Below are 19,057 nucleotides of genomic sequence, written 5' to 3' on the forward strand. Positions count from 1 at the left end.
TTTGCTTTCTTCTTTCTTTCCTGAGTGAATTTGTTATCTTATCTGGAAAGACAGGCTGGTATTATCAAAGCTGTGTATCCTGAAAGTCAGTAGCAGGACTGCATTTCCTTTTTTCATTATTTTTGGTAGAACACACAGACCATAGGGGTAAGCTAACAGCGCTGATATGTCTTCAAATTCTTACTAGGCTCCCTTAAGGGGAAAAGAAGGTAATTAATCTGTCATCCTAGACAGTGTACTGCTCCTTCACAATATTTAAAAGCCTATTTCAGAGGGATAAAATGTTATGATAAATAGATGAACCAGAAGAAAAGAAAAGGAAGCATTTCTAACCAAAAGCTGCTGAAGAGCATAATGGTAAACGCTGAATTTTTAGAAATTCTAAGACTAAAAACCAAAACCAATAACAACAATAACAAACAAAAGCAGTATTTTTGCCTGCTAACTTGTACTTGTTATTTCTGAAAACTAATCTGCCACATGACTATCATGTTCCTAATAAACTTTATTATAGCAAAGACCAAATAAATATGAATAAAAAGATTTAGAAATGCACTGATTTGGGGGAGAGGTGGTAATTAGGTTTATTTGTTTTTTTAAATGGAGGTACTGGCAATTAAACCCAGGATATCATGTGTGCTAAGCATGCACTCTACCACTGTGCTATACCCTCCCTCCTAGAAACGCACTGATTTTTAAAATGCGTAATCCTCTTTGTTGATATGTTGATCTCTTGGTAGAGTTTCCTAAAGCTCACAGAAGTGTTCTGAATCATCCCTTTTTACAAGCTGCTCTTTTGAAGTTGTCACTAAATGTGCAGACCCCATTTAGAATATCTCCTTTTTCAGGGGTTTGGGGAAGAGCCTCTTAAAATGAGTTCTCATCTTTGTCTTTTTCTACTTCATAAAACTTGTCCTAAATATTGTCCCAGGCAGCCCCGAAGCAAAAACATCATCAGAAAGCAAACCTGGGGTATATGGGAAGGAAAAAGGTCAGGGTATCTTCCTTGTCATTGGAACAACACCTTAATAAACTACTTACACAGATAGGAATTTCAGCATCTTTCTCGGTACCTGCAGGGGTAGCCACATCCTTCTAATACTTTCTTGGACCCTATCCCAGGGCTATAAACATAAGGTTTGGCTTGTCAGGCCTGGCTGACATCAGTGGAAACAATCAGGAATAAGTGTGCACATCAGCAAGAAAGAAAGCACAGCTGTTTGGAGAGGGGCAGAATCACATGAGAAGAAACAGTAAGATATTGAGCAGTGAAATGGAAGTAGCCTGTAGGAGACATATTTGTAGTTGTTTTTACTTTAATACAGGGTTTTGAACACTAAATTCAAATTATAGGCTAGATTCCTGGCACTTATCAAACCCAGTTCTTGGGCCGCAGGTTCACCAGGGGACAGTAAGTCAAAAGGGAAGGGGAAATGAATGTTCTGTTGTGTTTCATTCAGCTCCCTAATTTTCTGAGCGAAGGAACAGAAGTAGTTGGCTTATTTAAAAACTATAGCTTGCTTTTTGAAACATTTTCATGAGTAAAATCATTACTTTGGAAATTTGAAGACAAAGAAACACATATATCAGTAGAGAAAATGAAACCATTTCATTGTATGTCTGAGTCATTTTTTTTTCAAAATGGTGTCAAAGAAATGCTCAAGTGGTGGCTGAGACAAGTCTGCTAGTAAATAATCATTCAATATTTGTAAGTCAGAAAATATTTTGTGTTTTAACAAATAGACTACTCTTTATCTTCAAACTCAAAGGTAAAAGGTCCATTAGTTTCTATTAACATCTCTGTGTTTTGGACAATATAGTGTAGCACCTCTTACCTTTTTTTTTTTTTAAGTAATGTTGACCCAGATTTGTTCAAATGAATGAATGTTCCCATTTTAAATAATTCATACCAACTTAAATACACAGGAAGAAGAATGATCATCAGTAATGTCCCCCAACCATGCTCCCCACTCCCAAAGTATAGGCTTTTAATGCCTCAACTTGACCTTATTACTATACTGCCAGGCACTTTGCTTCAGGACCTGATATTTACGTGTCTTTGCACCTCCCTGCTCCATCTAACACAGCTTCCATTAAATTGTCAGGAAATATTTTTATTGCCTAATTGTCTACTCCCTTCCACATAGTGGTTCCCTGACAGAAAAGAGTTATAATTCCTGAAAGGGGAATCTTATTATTGATTCAAAAGAGGAGAACAGATTTTAAGAACAGTATTCTGCTTTGTTTGATTCATCTACAGAATCTTTTTTTTTTTCTGATATATTTTATTTTATAAAGCAGTTTCAGGTCCACAACAAAACTGAGCGGAAGGTACAGAGACTTCCCATATAACAGCATATTTTATTGTTTGCAAAAATTGAGCTTAATATTTGGAAAGATGAACAAACACTGTATTACGTTTGTTTAAAACTATTTTGCTAGATAGACGGTTATAATTTCACTAAAGTTAATGCCTTTTCCATTTCACATCCAATTTGACATTGGTATATCAGGAAGATTACAATTATGAGAAGAGTCACTCTATACACTACCTATTTACGTCTAAAAATGATTTTCATTATAAGGAAGAAAAATTAATAGGAATTGGCAATCAAATTTATTTCTCTTATGATTTTAGCTTCCTGGTTTCCTCAGAGTGGCACTTCCAGTGTAAAGTACTAAAAAGAAACCTCAATGAAAATGTTGTCAAACTTCTTCAAAATAGACATTCACTGAAGCCCACTTCTGGGCATATCATAGGCCCTCGCAAGTGCTGAATGATTTGGATCACATTCCAAGAGTCAATAATCAGATTAAAATGTGCATTCATCACCATTCTGTGTGAGAGACAAATAATATTTCATTTTATTGGGAATAAGATGGAATCTGAGAAGTGAGCCAATATTATCTTCCAAAAAGAGATTTTATTAACACCTTTCAGCTATTTAATTTTCACTTGGCAAACATGAAACATTTTTAATACTAAATTTTACTTAGAGCAAATTGATAGTAATTTGTTCTACTGAGCTTCAATAAAATGAACTTTGCATTTGAATGTTAAATGTTATCTGCCGTGAGTGATTTACATATTATTAGAACAAGAAACTGCAAAAGGAGAAACTAAAGGAAAATATGAACTCACACTTATTTTTAAAACAAACGAAGAAAAAATTGTCTTTAATTTTTAAAGTGGTTCTTAATGTCATCCCTGCAGAATTATCCCAAAAGATGCATTTTAAAAAGAACACAGTGAAGTATAAAAAATGCAATAATTCTCTCATGCGTTTCTCTCTGCAGCGTCAGGGTACACACTAATGCTTTATTTGCATAAAGTACTCCTTTATTCCCCACCCCTACTCCCAAATCCTAAACTCTATTAGGGGAATAAGAGCAAAACTAACTACTGCAAGGTCAAAATTGAAGGGAGACAGCAGAGAGCTTTTGGTAAAGAAACTAAGAGGGCCAAAAGAAGGAGAGAGAATTTGTAATTAGGAAATCAGAGAAAAAGCCATTAGGGTTACTGGGGGGAAAGCGGTGGGAAGGGATAAATTTGGGAGTTTGAGATTTGCAAATGTTAGCCACTATACATAAAAATACGTTAAAAAAGCAAGTTCCTTCTGTATAGCACAGGGAACTATATTCAATATCTTGTAATAACCTTTAATGAAAAAGAATATGAAAACGAATGTATGTAGGTATACGCATGGCTGGGAAATTGTGCTATATACCAGAAATTGACACACTGTAACTAACTGTACTTCCAAAAAAAAAGCCATTAGAGAGGAAAACTTTCTAATATTTAGAAGGATGGGTTATATTTAGATTTTGGAGATAGGAGAGGAGGAATTGAGAGGAGGAGAGTTCAATAGCACAGGATGTATCTCTGTACCAATTTTGTATTTTTACCAAGGATTGGCCAACATGGCAGGCAAAGTGTGACAAAACTGTCATTTGCTCTTGTCATGGAGAAAAATATCCTCCCAAACAGACTCAAGTTCACTGACAATTTTAATATGTAGAGTTATTCAAAACTAACAGAAGCCTGAGTTTATATGAGACACAACACTAAGAAAAAATTAATTGAATGGTACATTTAACATAGACAGTTCTTAAGAAAATGTGGTAATATATACATGAAATATTATTTAGCCATAAAAAATGAAATCCTGCCACCTGTGATAACATGGATGGACCCTGAAAGCATTACACTAAGTGAAAGAAGTCAAGACACAGAAAGAGAAACACTGTATGATCTTACATGTGAAATCTAAAAACCAAACCAAAACAAACCGAAAAACAAACAAGCTCATAAACACAGAGAACAGAGGGTGGTTCCAGAAAAATGTGTGTGTGTGTAGGGGGCAAAATGGGTGAAGGGGGTTGAAAGGTACAAACTTCAACTTATACATAAATAAACCAAGGATGTGAGGTAAATTAATGAATAAAAAATAAAATAAAATACTTCTCAACACTTTTCCTGTACAACTAAACTCACAGATAAAGGGATTTTTTAGAAAGATTTTTTTTTTAATGCCATAGTCTACACACTACCTGGATAATGTATACCTGTCATTTTCAAAAGAAGTGAGTGAGATAAAGGACAAATTCAGCTCCAAGGTCAGATCATCTGTTAACCTGACTTAGGATAAAACTATTCTCTAGGGGACATGCTCCAGTGACTAGGTTGGATTATTTCATACGATAAATTTTAATCAAACAGTCATAGCTTTCTATCAAGATATAAAATAATGAGACATGAGAGATCACTTCAGAATAGGATGTTTTGAGGATGCTTTTTTAATTTTTTTATTTTTTGCAGGCATTTGGGCAGGATATGAGACCAGGTCAGATTTTAAATGAACTCATGCCTCACAAAAAGATTCACAGCCTGGACAAATTTACCCTTGTGGGTAAAGTCTTTTAAGGCATAAGAAGAGGTAGGTTATAAAATGAGGGAGGGAGCCAGGATGCTAATCAAGTAATGAAGCCAGATAAGAAATTAAAGCAGCTGGGATATGGTGATTACAGACCTTTGTTTGCTTGTCTACATAATCCTAATAATAGTCACCTAATATTATAAATACTAAGCCACGTGAAAGAACCCCCCAAATAAACTGCTTATAAGGCTGCCCCTTGAGAATCGTATCAAAAGTATCCCTGTGAGAAACACAGGACTTGGTCTGACTGAATACTGACTCTGTATTCCGGATAGTATGGCTGAGCCATCTAGGTTTTGGGGTTACCACATCAGGCCAGATGATTTAAAACACACATAACATTTCAAAAAGTCTGACACGTGTCTTTTAAAGTGGGGTTTCTTAACTCAGAGGACTCATCAGCCAGGGTCTGCTTACTTGTCTGAAGGCACAGACTCCTGTCCCCCAGGACCCTGACGCTAAAGGCCCTGAGTGGGGCCCACGAACGTGTACCCAGGAAACAATTCCCAAGTCACCCTCATGCTCACTCCTGATTAGGATCAGAGCCAAAACCACCAAACAACAGCTGCAAAACAGAACATTTTGGTGCAAGAGTCAGCAGCTTCAGGATTTAGTCTCAGTTCTGGCACTTACTGAACACCTCTTCTTAGGCAAGTTCATACAGTCTCTGGAGACAGTTTTCTCAGCTATAAACCAACCCAGTAACAGTACCTTTTTCCTGGTCATGGGATTAAAGGAGATGTATTAGTTATCTATTGCTACAGAACAAGTTACTCCAGAACTTGGTGATTTTAAGTCACACTTACTACCTCACAGTTTCTTTTGCTCAGGAATCCAGGTGCACCTTAACTGAGTGCCTCTGGCTCAGTCTCTTACAAGGTAGCAGTGAAAGTGTTAACTATGGCTGTGGTCTCCCATATAAAGTTCAACTGAGGGAGGGTCCACTTCCAAGCTCACTCACATCGTTGATGCCAAGCCTCAGGTCTTCACTGGCTGCTGGCTGGAAACTCTAGCTCCTTGACACAAGGGTCCCTCCACAGAGCACCTTACGACATAGCAGCTGGCCTCCCTCAGACAATTAAGAGGCTGAGCTATAAAGAAGCAGTAATCTTTTGTAACTTACTCTCAGAAGTAATATCCCACCTCTTCTACTACAGTCTGTCCATGAGAAGCATGTCTTTAGGTCCAGCCCACACTCAAGGGGAGGGGATGACACAAGGGCATAAAAACCAGGAGGTGGGGTCACCAGGACCATCTTGGATGCTGTGTACACAAGGGGTAACACGTGTGATGCTCTGAGGAATGACTTACATGTGGAAGCACATGCCTTATGAAAAAATAATTAAGGTGGAATTTGAAGTTACAGAAATCTACTTTATGGATAACATTCTGAGAATTTGCTAAGAAGTGTCGCTGCCTCCTCACCTGCCTCAGATGTGTCACGCTAGGGCAGTATTTCACCATTTTTCCTTCAGTCTGACACATCTGTGAACTTGTTAGCCAAAAAAGGAAGAAAAGGAGGGTGAGCAAACAAGGGACCTCATGACCCACCAAGTAACACTCTGTAACAATTCACACTTTCATATTTATTCTGGGAAGCAGTATTGCAATGGCTATAAGGAGTATGGGGGAAAAATGACAAAAATTTTAGATGCTTCAGAAAGTTGTTTCCCAGATTGGTTTTTCTTACAAATTTTTTTATCAGTTCAAAATGGTGATATGCCCTAATGGAAATTTACATAATTCATGTGGCAGTTTTAAAACATAGCCCCAGCGTTTGTTGACATTCTTTCTATCTAGAACTGAGGTCTATGTCCCCTCCCCTTGACTCAGTGAGGGTCTGTGACTCGTGTGACCAACAGAACCAGTGTATGACTTCGGGGGCTAAGTTAAGAGAAGCCATGTAGTTCCCATCTGGTCCTCTTAGGATATCCACTCTTGGAATCCAACCAGTATCCCATGAGGGAGCTCAAACTAGCTGGCACGGAGAGAACCCATGTAAGCCCTCAAGACTATGAGAGAGATGCTTGGCTAGTCCCCAACCACTCCAGCTTCTGATTGTTTCTGCTCCAAGCACCATCTGTCTGCAGCCATATGAGAGACCTCCAAGTCCAGAACTGCCCAGCTCACCTCTTACTGAATTCCTGACCCTGAAACTATGACAGGTAATTTAAAAACGTCTGTTGTTGATTTAGTCCAGAATTTTGAGGTGGTTGCGTGACAAGAGATAACTGCAACAGCCAGTAAGTAGCCACATTCTGACAATAAAGCCACGTATAAACAAAATGGTATTATAAAAGGGAGACATAATAGGTCAAAACATTTTCAAAACATTTAAGACTGTTAGACCACAGATGTGAACCACTGCCTCCAGAAAAGACTGAGAAAAACCACTGCAATTGAGAAATATTTCCAGCCAGGATGGATATGCCTATAAAAACCATCTTATGCTAATAGGAAAGTAAACTATTAAAAAATCACAGAAATTGGAAACAGAGCATTTCTGTTCCTGTAATAATGTCTCTGATCAACAACTGATTAAAAAATGTGGTCAGCAACTACCTCCTTCTCTTGTCCTATCACATATCATAGTACCATTTGGTATTACACCAGTTTTGCAAATACCCACTCCCCTCAACATCTGCCCCATACAGATGCACATCACTCTGTCAGCCACATCCCCTCCCCTTCATTTAAGAACCATGCAGATCATGAGACCTTCAAATTTGTTTTTTCCTCCTCTACAACATTTACTCAAATCTTCCTCTTCTTCCTTCCTTATCTTCCTTCTTTCTTATCTTCCAGAAAATCTTTTCATCCATGTTTTCAAGGCACCAACTCTTCCAGCACCCATCCACTCTTGCCTACCAATACCCTGATCCACCAAGCATGGATGGTTTTTCAGCACCATCCTTCGCTGACTCCACTGTAGTATTTAGTGCAGTTTTCCTTCTTGAAATTCTTTTACTTTTGACTTAAAAAAAAAAATAATGCTCTCTGGCTCTCTTTGAGCTCTAGACATTCTTTCTCTGTTCTCTAAACCACTGTCTACTCTCCAAAACAGGGGCATTTCCCATCTTCTGTCTGCACCAACAATTCTGATGTACTAAACCAGGAAGCCCAAATCTCTTGCTCCAGCACAATTCCAACCTGAAATATTCACACGGGTGTACTTCTAACTCTCTTATTGATTTGCTCAATCCAATGTCTGAATATTAATCTGTACAGGAGTTTAATGCTTCACACAAAGCAAGGACTTCTCATGTAAGAAAATGATTTCTATACAGGAGCTCAAAGTAACAAGAGTATTAGCAATCACCTTGATGCAGTAGGAAGAACAATCCTTAATTCAGCAAATTCAGGCTTGAAAACCCTGATTTTAATACTCTTATCATTAAGCATACACAAGTTGCTATCCCTTCTGTCTAAATGCTCTGATCCTTGTGCCTTTGCTAACTTCACTCAGTGTACAAGTATCATGATGCTTCTGAGAGAGACCTCCCCAGAATGCCATATGTAAAGCAGTGTCTCTCATGCAACTCGCATGAGACACATTATATATTTATCTGCTCAGTGTCGATCTTTTCTCACAGGAATATAGGTTCTATGAGAGCAGGGACTTTGTTTTTGTGTATTGCTGTCTCCCTAGAACACGCAAGAGTAGCCCACAGTAACCACATAATAAATATTTGTTGAAAAATGAATAACTTAATGACACAGTGAGTGATTTAATGAACGCGTTCTCATTTTCCACTTTGTTCTCCATTTTCCAGAAAGTTTGTAACATTATAAAGTAAATGTAAGAAACCTCAAGGTAAAAAAATACTTTTTTCACCATGTGAACCAATTCAAATCTCTATGTTAACAGCCAGCTAATTTTCACATGAAAGTTTCTTTGCAAAAAGTAATGTGATTAGCTAATCTGTAGTGGGATATCCCACTTTGTTTTTTCTCAAGACAAATAATCTTACAGAAGTTTGCTACCAAAATTTTTATTAGCTTATTAGCACAGAACTTTCTTTATTATAATATCTATCTAACGTCTCCATATATAAATCATTCCATTTTAATTTCTCTAATATCTTCCTTTTCACTGGATCTCCCTTCATCATTTTTCTTCCACACGGACTTTTTTTTCATAGAACTCTTGACCTAGGAGGACCTTAAGGTAACATTAGTCCAGGGGTTTCCAAGCTTTCTTTCAGGTGTGAGATCTATTTCACATACAATCTTAATGACTGCAAAGCCAGGAGTCAAGGGGCTGGAACTTGCCCCCCTTGAGGTTACATTCACTTTCACTCCAGCATCCCTAAGACACGGAGGAGAATCATAAGTCTCCTTTGAAAACCATGGATAGTTGAAACTTTCCTAATTAAACCCAGATGCGTTTTCTGTGTCGACTCCTCCATTTCTCCAGCAGGAAACCCTCTAATCTACTCTCCGCTCTGTTGCTAGTCTTTCTAAAATGCAAATATTCTCCTAAAAGCGCACCAATAACAATACAATAATCTTGAATCAGCATGGCATACAAGGATGTTCCAAATCGCTTGTATTTAGCCAAATCTTTTCCCCTATATGCACTTAAAAAAAAAAACCAACTTTTTATTACTGCTTCCTTTCCCCATCTACCTGAAAACCTTCTATTCACTGTTTAAGTCCTTCTCATCCTCTGGGCTAAAAGCCTTTACTGAAAAAAAATACAGTACGTGTGCCATACACTATACAGGTGGCGTGAGGCACACACTGAAGGAATGCAGAAAGGAAGGACACTGGCCTCATAATTCCTCACCCACCAGTTAAACAGGCCTGAACTGATCTATAATTTCCCTCCAGGGAGTGATTATTTTCTCCTTTCTTATCCTTCCCTTCTCCGCTGTTTAACCCTAACCCTGACTTATGTTGCTGTCCTGATTTCCTCCTGGTTTCGCTCCCCATCTCTCCCCACCCCCACAAACAATGTGCAGCTCTAAGGTTCAGGCAGTGCTCCTTGGCACCTCCTCTGCCTTCTCCTGGACAGCTCCACCCGGGGTCACCTGCTATCATATAAAGTCCAGAAACCTGAGCTCTCGTCTTCCTCTCCCTGCACTGCCACTCCTTTTTAATGTCCCCATTATTTTCCACGACTTCATCAATCACTTAGTTCCATAAGCTGGAAACTCTGAAGTCATCTTTGATTCCTTTCTCGTCCTTATCATTTACATACGAGATGTGTCACAACAGTTCCACAACAACATCCTTCTGATCTGACTTTCTGGAAGCTATGCACATGTAGCCCAGCTGACAGTACTTCTGAGATGAGCAGGGACTGTGTCTGTTGGTTTACCACCGCCTGCAGGCACAGTACCAGGCACAGAATAGATGCCTAATATTTCTTGTTGAAAGAATAACTGAACGAGCTAAAAACATGTGATGCTTACTGTAGCGTAAAAACTGCAAGCAAATTACCTAGTAATAAGGCAATGTGTTAGTACATTTGGGTGCATTAGTAAGATATTATAGCACAATTAAAATAATATTTTCAAGCATATATTAATGGCTTGGAAATTGCTCCCTATTTAATGTGGAAATAAAGAGAAGCTGAATATGAAAACCATAAATATTTTATGAACCCAATTGTGAAAGTCTAGAAAAGACAGTATAAAAATATTTAACACTGGTTACCTCTACATGGTGATTTTTGTTTTCATATTGCTTTAAAATTTTTGTTTTATTTTTTATATGCTTAACACTCTGAAAAAGTATTTACCTTATAAATAACTATGCCTATTAATGAGGCTGCAAAGAAACATGTTTAAGTTACAAGAGGCATTTGTTCCAGGGTGGGTGGTATTATAATCCATCTCCCCCACCTTGTTTTTCTAAAATTGACTTTAAAAAAAATGTTGCTTCATATTTTTGGTATCTACGCTAACATGATTGCTTGGCTCTCTAATTCTATCAGTCTTTATATAGTTGAGTTTATCATTATATATGATACTAATTTTGCTAAAATGCCATTTTAACCTCATTATTCTTGTCTTTAAAAACTGTACTGTCTCCTTCTTACAGATAAAATAAAATTAAAAGTCTTCAATCTATCAAAATCCAGTCTTCAACATCCAATCTTACCTTCCATCCACACAGAACAGATTCCTACTGCCCCTCCTCCACACCTGTACCATCTTGCATTGCCTAATGGCCCCCCATCTTCCATATTCTACTTCAAATTTGTACTTTCTTCAATGCTTAACAAAAAAGGCCTCAGCAATTTTCTCTTTAAACACTCACAGCCCTTATGCATAATCCTGCAATATCATGCATTTTTAGAATTAAAAAATGCTAGAGCTGCAAGACATTACTGAAATCATTTAGTTCATCTCCTCCCTTTACAGATGCAGAAACTACAATCCAATTAGAAAAGGTGGCTTGTTCTGGGAAAAAACAATCTAGGATTAGAATTACAGTTTTAACTCTTATTAGAGTTCAGTATATTTTAATTAATACAGGATCTACTATTATTACTGGGTCTCCCATCTGCTGATCAACTGCTCAGCAATTCTTCATGACTCTATTCTTAAAGGTATGTCTTGCCTGCCTATCTTGATTGTCCTCACTTTCTCCAGGGAGGACACCATGGCACACAATTTCTTCCCATCTCCATGGTACCTAGTGCTGCAGAGTGAGTGTTGAAGAAGTGTAGTGGATAGCACCTGAAGCAACCCAATAATGGGAATGATGATACAAATCTGTGATAGCAATGTTCCATCTTAACAACGAGGCTGCTACATCCAATTGGATGGTAATCCCCATTGAAGGAAGTAGTGTCAGCTTTCTTTTACATTCTATATGGCTGTTCTAGCCAATCATTGAAACCTCAGCTTATGGTTTCCTTTAAGATTCTAGAGAGCCAGGATAAGGAAAGAAGGATCGAAACTGGATCTACAGATGACATCTCTGCAGTCAGTTCACTGACAAACACAGAGGCTTAAGGAAGATCCTACTCAAAAGCCAGGCTGAGTAGTAGATTTCAAAGTTGCAAGTGGCTCTTTCACACACACACACTCTTTCTCTGTCTCTCTCTCTCTTTTAAATTCTGAATGACATATATGAAGAAGAGAAACATTTTAACAACTGCACCAACTAAATAATGTACAACTTGTTAACAAATAACGGTGGATGAAATCCCATTGCAAGCCAGAAGATGCAGGAGACAGGGAAAGGTGAGCCCCATGGCGTTAATCAACATTCAAAGGCAGGGAGAACTAGGACAGCCCCCCAGAGACATTCACACCAGCCCCTCTGCCGTGGCTGCTGTACACTGGGCCATGAGCCACACAAACCCAGAAGCATCTGCCAAAGGTCTCAGACAGCTGTGCAAGCACTCTCTGCCATTTGTCCAGCTGTTGTGAAGTGACAAAAGAACGTTTCCAGGATTCCATCAAGTAGATTTCTTTTTCAGTTCAGAACAATGTGATTAGAAAACAAATTTTCTTATTAATTCTCATTTTGTCATTCTAAATATCATATTTACCTCAATGAATGCATCTACTGTTTATTTTCACAGCTAACAGAGGTGAAGACAACACATCATGAATATTAAAAAGTGAACAATGCAGAAGAAATAAAAATAAATCACTCTTATCCCGTAAGTGGAGAGTTACTGCTTTGAGAAGTAGGTGCCCATTCACCTGGCCATTCAAAATGTCTTGAATATAATCTGTCAAAATTCCATCACTTTCCTTCCTTTCTTGTATATGAGCATCACAATTTCAAGGAAAACAATTTAATAGTGAAATCTCAGACTGTAGCACATCCAGTTCACCTTACATATATCAACACAGTTATGATGCTGCAGAAGTGAATGCACTGAATTTGTTTAAAATGTGAACTCCTTCCATCAAAGGAAGGAAAGAGAAAAAAATAAGGAAAGAAAACCTTCAAAAGAAAAATATAAAGGCTCTACTGACTGATCTTTGCTGCTTTTCACATAAAGACTCAGTGTGTGGGAGTTAGTATGTTAGTCATCTTGGGTAATAAGCTAATAATTGTGTGCTTCCAAGTTATTAACCACCTTTCTAGATACAGTTCACAGGCAAATGAATGGACTTAATCTCTGTATTAAAACACAAAACAAACCAAACCAAACAATCCTATGTTTCGTGACTTTTCAGTGCTGATTATCTCCTTGGCAATGCTTTACCAGAGGCCAGATACACAACTGCTGCTTTGGAAAAGAGTCTCTGGCACTTTGCAAGAGAAGCCCGTGAAAGTGGACTTAATCACATTTAAGTCAGTCCCCTTCAGACCAGACATAAAAGGTTGCCAAGGAAAAGCATTTTTTCCCAGTGATTCAACCAATACTGGGTTAGTAAAATTTCTCCTTCCAATGATCACACCACCCCTGAGAGTCTGCCTCTTTAATGTGTCATACAGCTAACATCTGCAAAATCAAACAACTCAGTGGAGGAAATGAAATATTTAAGATGATAACATTTACTGCCAAAAGAAGTTTGTAGATTTCTCTCTTTTTGGTCATGTCAAACTCTTCAGGGTAAAACATTACATTACTTAATTCTAAAGCAGCAATTTTATAAAGATGAGGATCTTTATCTCCTAATTACCAAAGGACATTTTACTTATAAAAATCACTACATATGTAAAAAACTACAGTAAATGAAGGAGTTATTACCGTTAATCATGATGCTTATCTGCATTTAAGGGTCTCTGTGCTCTAATAAGAGCAAACAGTAGCTCAGTGTATCAATATTCCCACGGAAATATTACAACGATTTCTTTCTTTGATTTATTAAAAGCCTAGTCATAGCTCAAAGGTCTTTGAATACCCATAAAATTAGGAAATAATTGCCATAAAATTAAGAAATAATAGCAAAATCTCCATACAGGAAGCAATCCAACAAAGACAGTACCTACTGGAAATTACTTACATTATAAAAATAATATTGAAAATTGAAACACTAACTAAGGTATACCAATAAACTATGCTTTCAGGAAACTCACTTTTTGGTACAACTGCTATGGAATATGCCTCATTTATATAACCATTTCCTTTTCTTTTAAATTCATCCTGAAATAATGTATAAGTGGCAATATTTCTTTCTATATAAATTTCCTCTGAAGTTTTCTGATTTCAACCATAGTAAATTAATGATTTTAGCATAAAAAATCAGTACTTTGACAAGGTTATATAAGTATTGTTCAACAGCTATCAGAGACTGAACAGTTAAGTGGAATCTAAAGTTTAGGAAATTATTATCAGATATAATTAAGTGGTATTATTATTATTATACTTGAGCTTTAAATAAATTAAAAAGCTAAATATTTAAAGATATGTCTTAGCACAAAAATCTATATGATGCAGACTACAGTCCATTAAAATTTCCTCTCCTGCCATTTTTTTTCAGTGATACAATATATGAACAAGTTCATTGTATTTTTGAGAAAATAACTGTGGAAAGTTATTTAAAATAATTAAATGAAAATAAAGTCTTGGTTAGAAAAAAGGAGAAGAGGATATGTTTATGCTACAATTACACAAAGGGACATGAAATATGAGGAAAGAGATATTATTTACTCTTGGATGGGAAAGCTCAATTTCATATCACTTCTTTGTAATATAGCCTATGGGCTCAATACAATCTCACTGAAATCAGTAAGTGATTTACTCGGGAACAGAGACAGGGAAGTGTCTCATGAGTTCAGATGAAGGGAAGGATGCAGAAGAATGGTCAATAGATTAATGAAAATTAAGTCCAATTAAGGACTTTCAATTCTAATAATTATCCTTAATTAACAGGATAACTATGCAAAGGTTTCTGGTAGCACTTTACAATAGTTAAAAACTGTAAACAAGTGATCAATATGGGACTGATTAAGCAAATAATATCTCATCTGTACTTATGAAACACTCCCCTGTCATTAAGAATGGTGGTACGTTTCTGGATTTCTTTCTCAATAAAAGGTGTTAATTCCATATTGTTAAGTGAAAATAGAAAGTTACAAAATAGTATATAAAATATGACTTAATTTTTTAAACATGTGTAGAAATGGGTATATATCAAAATATTAAATGTCATTTTCTTGGGTGGTAGGACAAAGGGGTCTTTCAACTTTTATACTTTTTGACATTGTGGGAATTTTTCATAATCATGAAGATGGATTATTAAAATCACAAGAGATTATTTTAACATTCTGTATGGTAATTTATGGATAACAAGTAATATTTAAGTAAAACTGAAAGGAAGTGGATACAGACAGCTTCTGGGAGAAGAAACCAACAGGACAATACTTTGAAGAAAGTCGCTGTAATATTAGGGACACTGCTGTTTGTCCACCTGCTATGAGTACACAGGGGTGCCTGTGACAGAAGATACTGCATGAAGGAATCACATGTGCTTTGGTTCTCTAGTTTCCATTCTCCTTTTCTTTTCATTTTAATGCTGATACCAAGGTGAACATGGTGGTGATGGAGTCTCAGTTCGTATCTCTACACCTGCCTGCAGTCCTTATACTTACTACTTAATGTGAAATCTACATTTTAAGGCTATCCTTGCATAATCCAGTAAGTACATCTCTCGACATGGTCCATGCTAAAATGCGCCCCAGTGATTTCATATGGGAACTTTATTAAAGAAGAGAAGAGTATGATAGTGTGGTTACTACTACAATGTCTATAGTCTGAATCATTTTAACAAAAGGAGCTCTTATTCCATGTTTTAAATAAGTTTATACGAATATTAGCTAATGCGAAAGTTCCACTTAATGAAAATATCTGGTATACAAATGATTTGATAAAAATAATAACAATATATTTATGGGGTGTTTATTATGTGTCAGGCATTGTTCTAAAAGCACTTTGTGTAATTAAGTGAATTATTCCTCAAAACCATCTATAAGGTAGGTGTTATCATTATCCCTTATTTTACCCATGAGAAAACTAAGGCTTAGAGAGCTAAGTACTTTGCCCAAGGCAACAGAGCAGGTGATAATTCCAGGTTCTTTAGCTACAGAACAAATATCATTTTTATTTTTTGCAGATTTAAGAAAAATTAAATACTTTACATTTTAGAATCGTTCCAGATTTACAGCAAAGTTGGGACAAGTAGTACAGAGTTCCTCGATTCCCCTGACCAGTTTCCCCGATTGCTGAAGCCTTACATTATAGGGAATGTCCGTCACAACTAAGGGGCACGCACTGGGATGCTGATGTTAACTGAACTGCACACTTCACTTGGATCTCACTAGTTTTTCCTTAGTGTTCGTTTTCTGTTCCCAGATTCCTTGCAGGACAATTACACTGAGCTGTCATGTCTCCTGAGCCTCCTCAGTTTCTCAGACTTTTCCTGTTTTTCATGACCTTGGCAGTTTTGAGGAGTCTTAGTCAGGTATTTTGAAGAATCTCTCTCAATTTGGATTTGTGTGATGTGTTGTTCCTGATTAGGCTGGGGTTATGGTTTTGGGAGGAAGACCACACAGAGGAAGTGCCATCTTAATACATTAAGATATATTAAGGGTACATGAAGGGTACCAGCTACCAACGTAGCTTATCTCTGATGATCCTACCCCTGAAAACCCTGGCTGTGGTAGTTTGACTAGTTTCTCCATTTTGAATATACTATACTCCCTCTTTCCACGCTCTACCTTTGGGAAAAAAGTTACTTATCAAACCCCACATGTAAGTGAGTGGGTTGGGGCGGGGGGTTAAGCTATGCCTACTTGAAGGGAGGATGGCTGTATAAATTATTTGGAATTTTTCTGTCAGAGCTCTCACTTTTAACCTGTTCTTCTATATTGCCTTTGATGTCCTATTCTTTCTTACCATTTTGGCATATTATTCACATGCAGTGGTTTAAAAATATAATTTTTCACTAATTTCCTGCTTTTGCAAAGACCAAAAATATGTTAGAATTAAATGTGGCAACCAACAAATTTGTTTGAAATTATTTTCCACTACCACTGTAGAATTTGTCACCAAGGGATGCAGTCGAAACCAATTTTTCTCAGAAGCATTCTGAAAAGAACTTACCAGAAATATTCGTTCAAGTTGATCCTGAATGTCTTTCATTCCTGGAAAAGCAGCAACTCCTTGGATCATTTCAACAAAGATACAGCCGACTCCCCTAAAGAGAGAAGGAAGAATTGTTACAAAAATTTCAATATATTCTGCTTAGAAAACTAAATCTGGAATTAGAACATCTACTCCTACAGGAAAGGAACAATGAATAAATAATATTCTCAATGGGTATAAAGGGCTGTACCACACGTACCGAGATTCCGTAACTTCCCTTTCTCTGTCTACTGCCCAGAAAGGACTCCAAATAGATGCAGCTATACTAGGCTCAGAAAGTGGTGGAAACCAATAACATGTAAACCTCATTGGTTTCACCTGGCTCACAGGACACAGCCAAGAAACTCCTTAGCCTGATACAGAAACCCTCCACAGTCCTGCTCTACATCTTTTTCCAACCCTATATCACGAATTCATAATGTATTGTCTTCTCTAGCTGTCGAAGGCTCAAATCTCTCTTTGCACCAAAATCATTTGGGGAACTTTTTGAAAATGCAAATGATCTGAACACAAACCTCGGAGACTGTTTCAATCAGCTGGAGGCCAGGCATTGACTCGGGCTGCTCAGGTGATTTAGGGCAACTACACTGATGATCTCTAAGCCAGCGTGACCTGCCCACAGGCCAAGCATAAACTGCCACAACCTGGCTCAAATTGCTCCACTACCTAGAATTCCCTTTTTCTTCATCTATTTGCTCTTGACATGCAAATCCAACCCAACCCCTGTAATCTAATTACAAAGCCTTCCATGAGCATTCTGCCAGACAGGACACCTCCATTTATGAGTTTGTTAAGCTCTTATTCAGCATATTGGCCATCTATTGTAATTAACTTCCTCACCTAGCTTAGCCTCCCATGCTCACAGTTCTTACCTAGCATGGCAGGTCAGCATATCAGGAGACCTCCCCCCAGACCACAGAAGACTGCACCTAACTCAACAGGAACATCCAATCCATAGCATAGGCAGAGAGCCAATCAGATACTTCTGCTGGAAGTTTGGAAGATCAAGTCACTTGGGAGCAGGACAGAAAGAAACTAACATATGTAGATGGGATAAGTCACATTAATAGCAGAGAACCAGCAAGAATGGCCACTTTCCTACAGATGGAACTCACTGAATTGATCTGGTTCCCACTTTCTGAAGGCCTCAATGCTCAGATAATCCAGTGTTTTTGCTAGATCTCTCTATCTTCCAGCAATTCTCCAGGATTTAAAAAAAAATGGCTCTACCTTGAATGGGTTTATGTTTCCTGAAAGTATCCTAAAAAAATCATAAACATATTGGGACACTTCTTCAATTGCTCCACTCACATTCAATTTATGGTGAGCAAACCATTATGTATTTAACTTATTTCAGGCCCTCTGTAGGTTAAAGACAAGGAACTTACTTCTCTATAGCTGCCCCAGTTGTACATAAACAATGTTTTGAATTAAAGAGGTAATACATTAGCAGAAATCTCCTCTCTATGACATCATATAATTTTTATCCAAATTAAATACCAATAGCATACAGAGTCAAAATGACTGAAAACAAACAAAAGCTACCTTATATCATAAAAAATAATTCCATTTTAGTAATAAGAATTAATTTCAAAATCAATGCTCTAGGGTGATGGGTTTTAACACAAGCTGTTTCCTTTTCAGATAAGAGGGAGATCAAGATCACGATGGCGGACTAGGAGGCCATGGGACTCACCTCCCCCAACAAGCACATCAAAAATATATCTACACGTGGAGCAATTCTCACTGAAAACTACATAAAACCCGCAGGAAGACTTTTGTACTACCTGTAAGAAAGATTCACACAGAATTAAGTAGGAAAGGAAGAGAAGTGTTCAGGTTGTGACTTGTGTCCTGGGAGGGGACTCAGAAGAAGAGGGAGATCCTCCCTGGGGGGGGAGCTGTTTGGGCCACATATCAGGCACCCCAGCCCTGGGGTCCAACAGCAGGAAGAAAGATGAGTCCTCTTAGCTCGTTAGAAAACCAGCACGACTAACAGAAGGACTGTAAGAAACCTAGAGTCTACCTGTGAAGCGCACACACACACTTGCTTACC

The 19,057-nt window shown here is 37.5% G+C and overlaps 1 protein-coding gene across 5 annotated transcripts in view; it reads right to left on the minus strand.

Annotated features, from left to right (window-relative positions):
• CDK14 (cyclin dependent kinase 14) overlaps positions 1 to 19,057 on the minus strand; it is a 610,838-nt gene that overhangs the window by 159,405 nt on the left and 432,376 nt on the right. For all 5 annotated transcript variants that reach the window (XM_045519926.2, XM_045519925.2, XM_010959446.3 and 2 more), the window contains one exon: positions 16,960 to 17,053. In XM_045519926.2, the coding sequence (XP_045375882.1) occupies positions 16,960 to 17,053 (94 nt within the window). The remainder of the gene's footprint in view (positions 1 to 16,959; positions 17,054 to 19,057) is intronic.

The sequence above is a fragment of the Camelus bactrianus genome, chromosome 7 (assembly GCF_048773025.1).
Source record: "Camelus bactrianus isolate YW-2024 breed Bactrian camel chromosome 7, ASM4877302v1, whole genome shotgun sequence".
NCBI lineage: Eukaryota > Metazoa > Chordata > Mammalia > Artiodactyla > Camelidae > Camelus > Camelus bactrianus.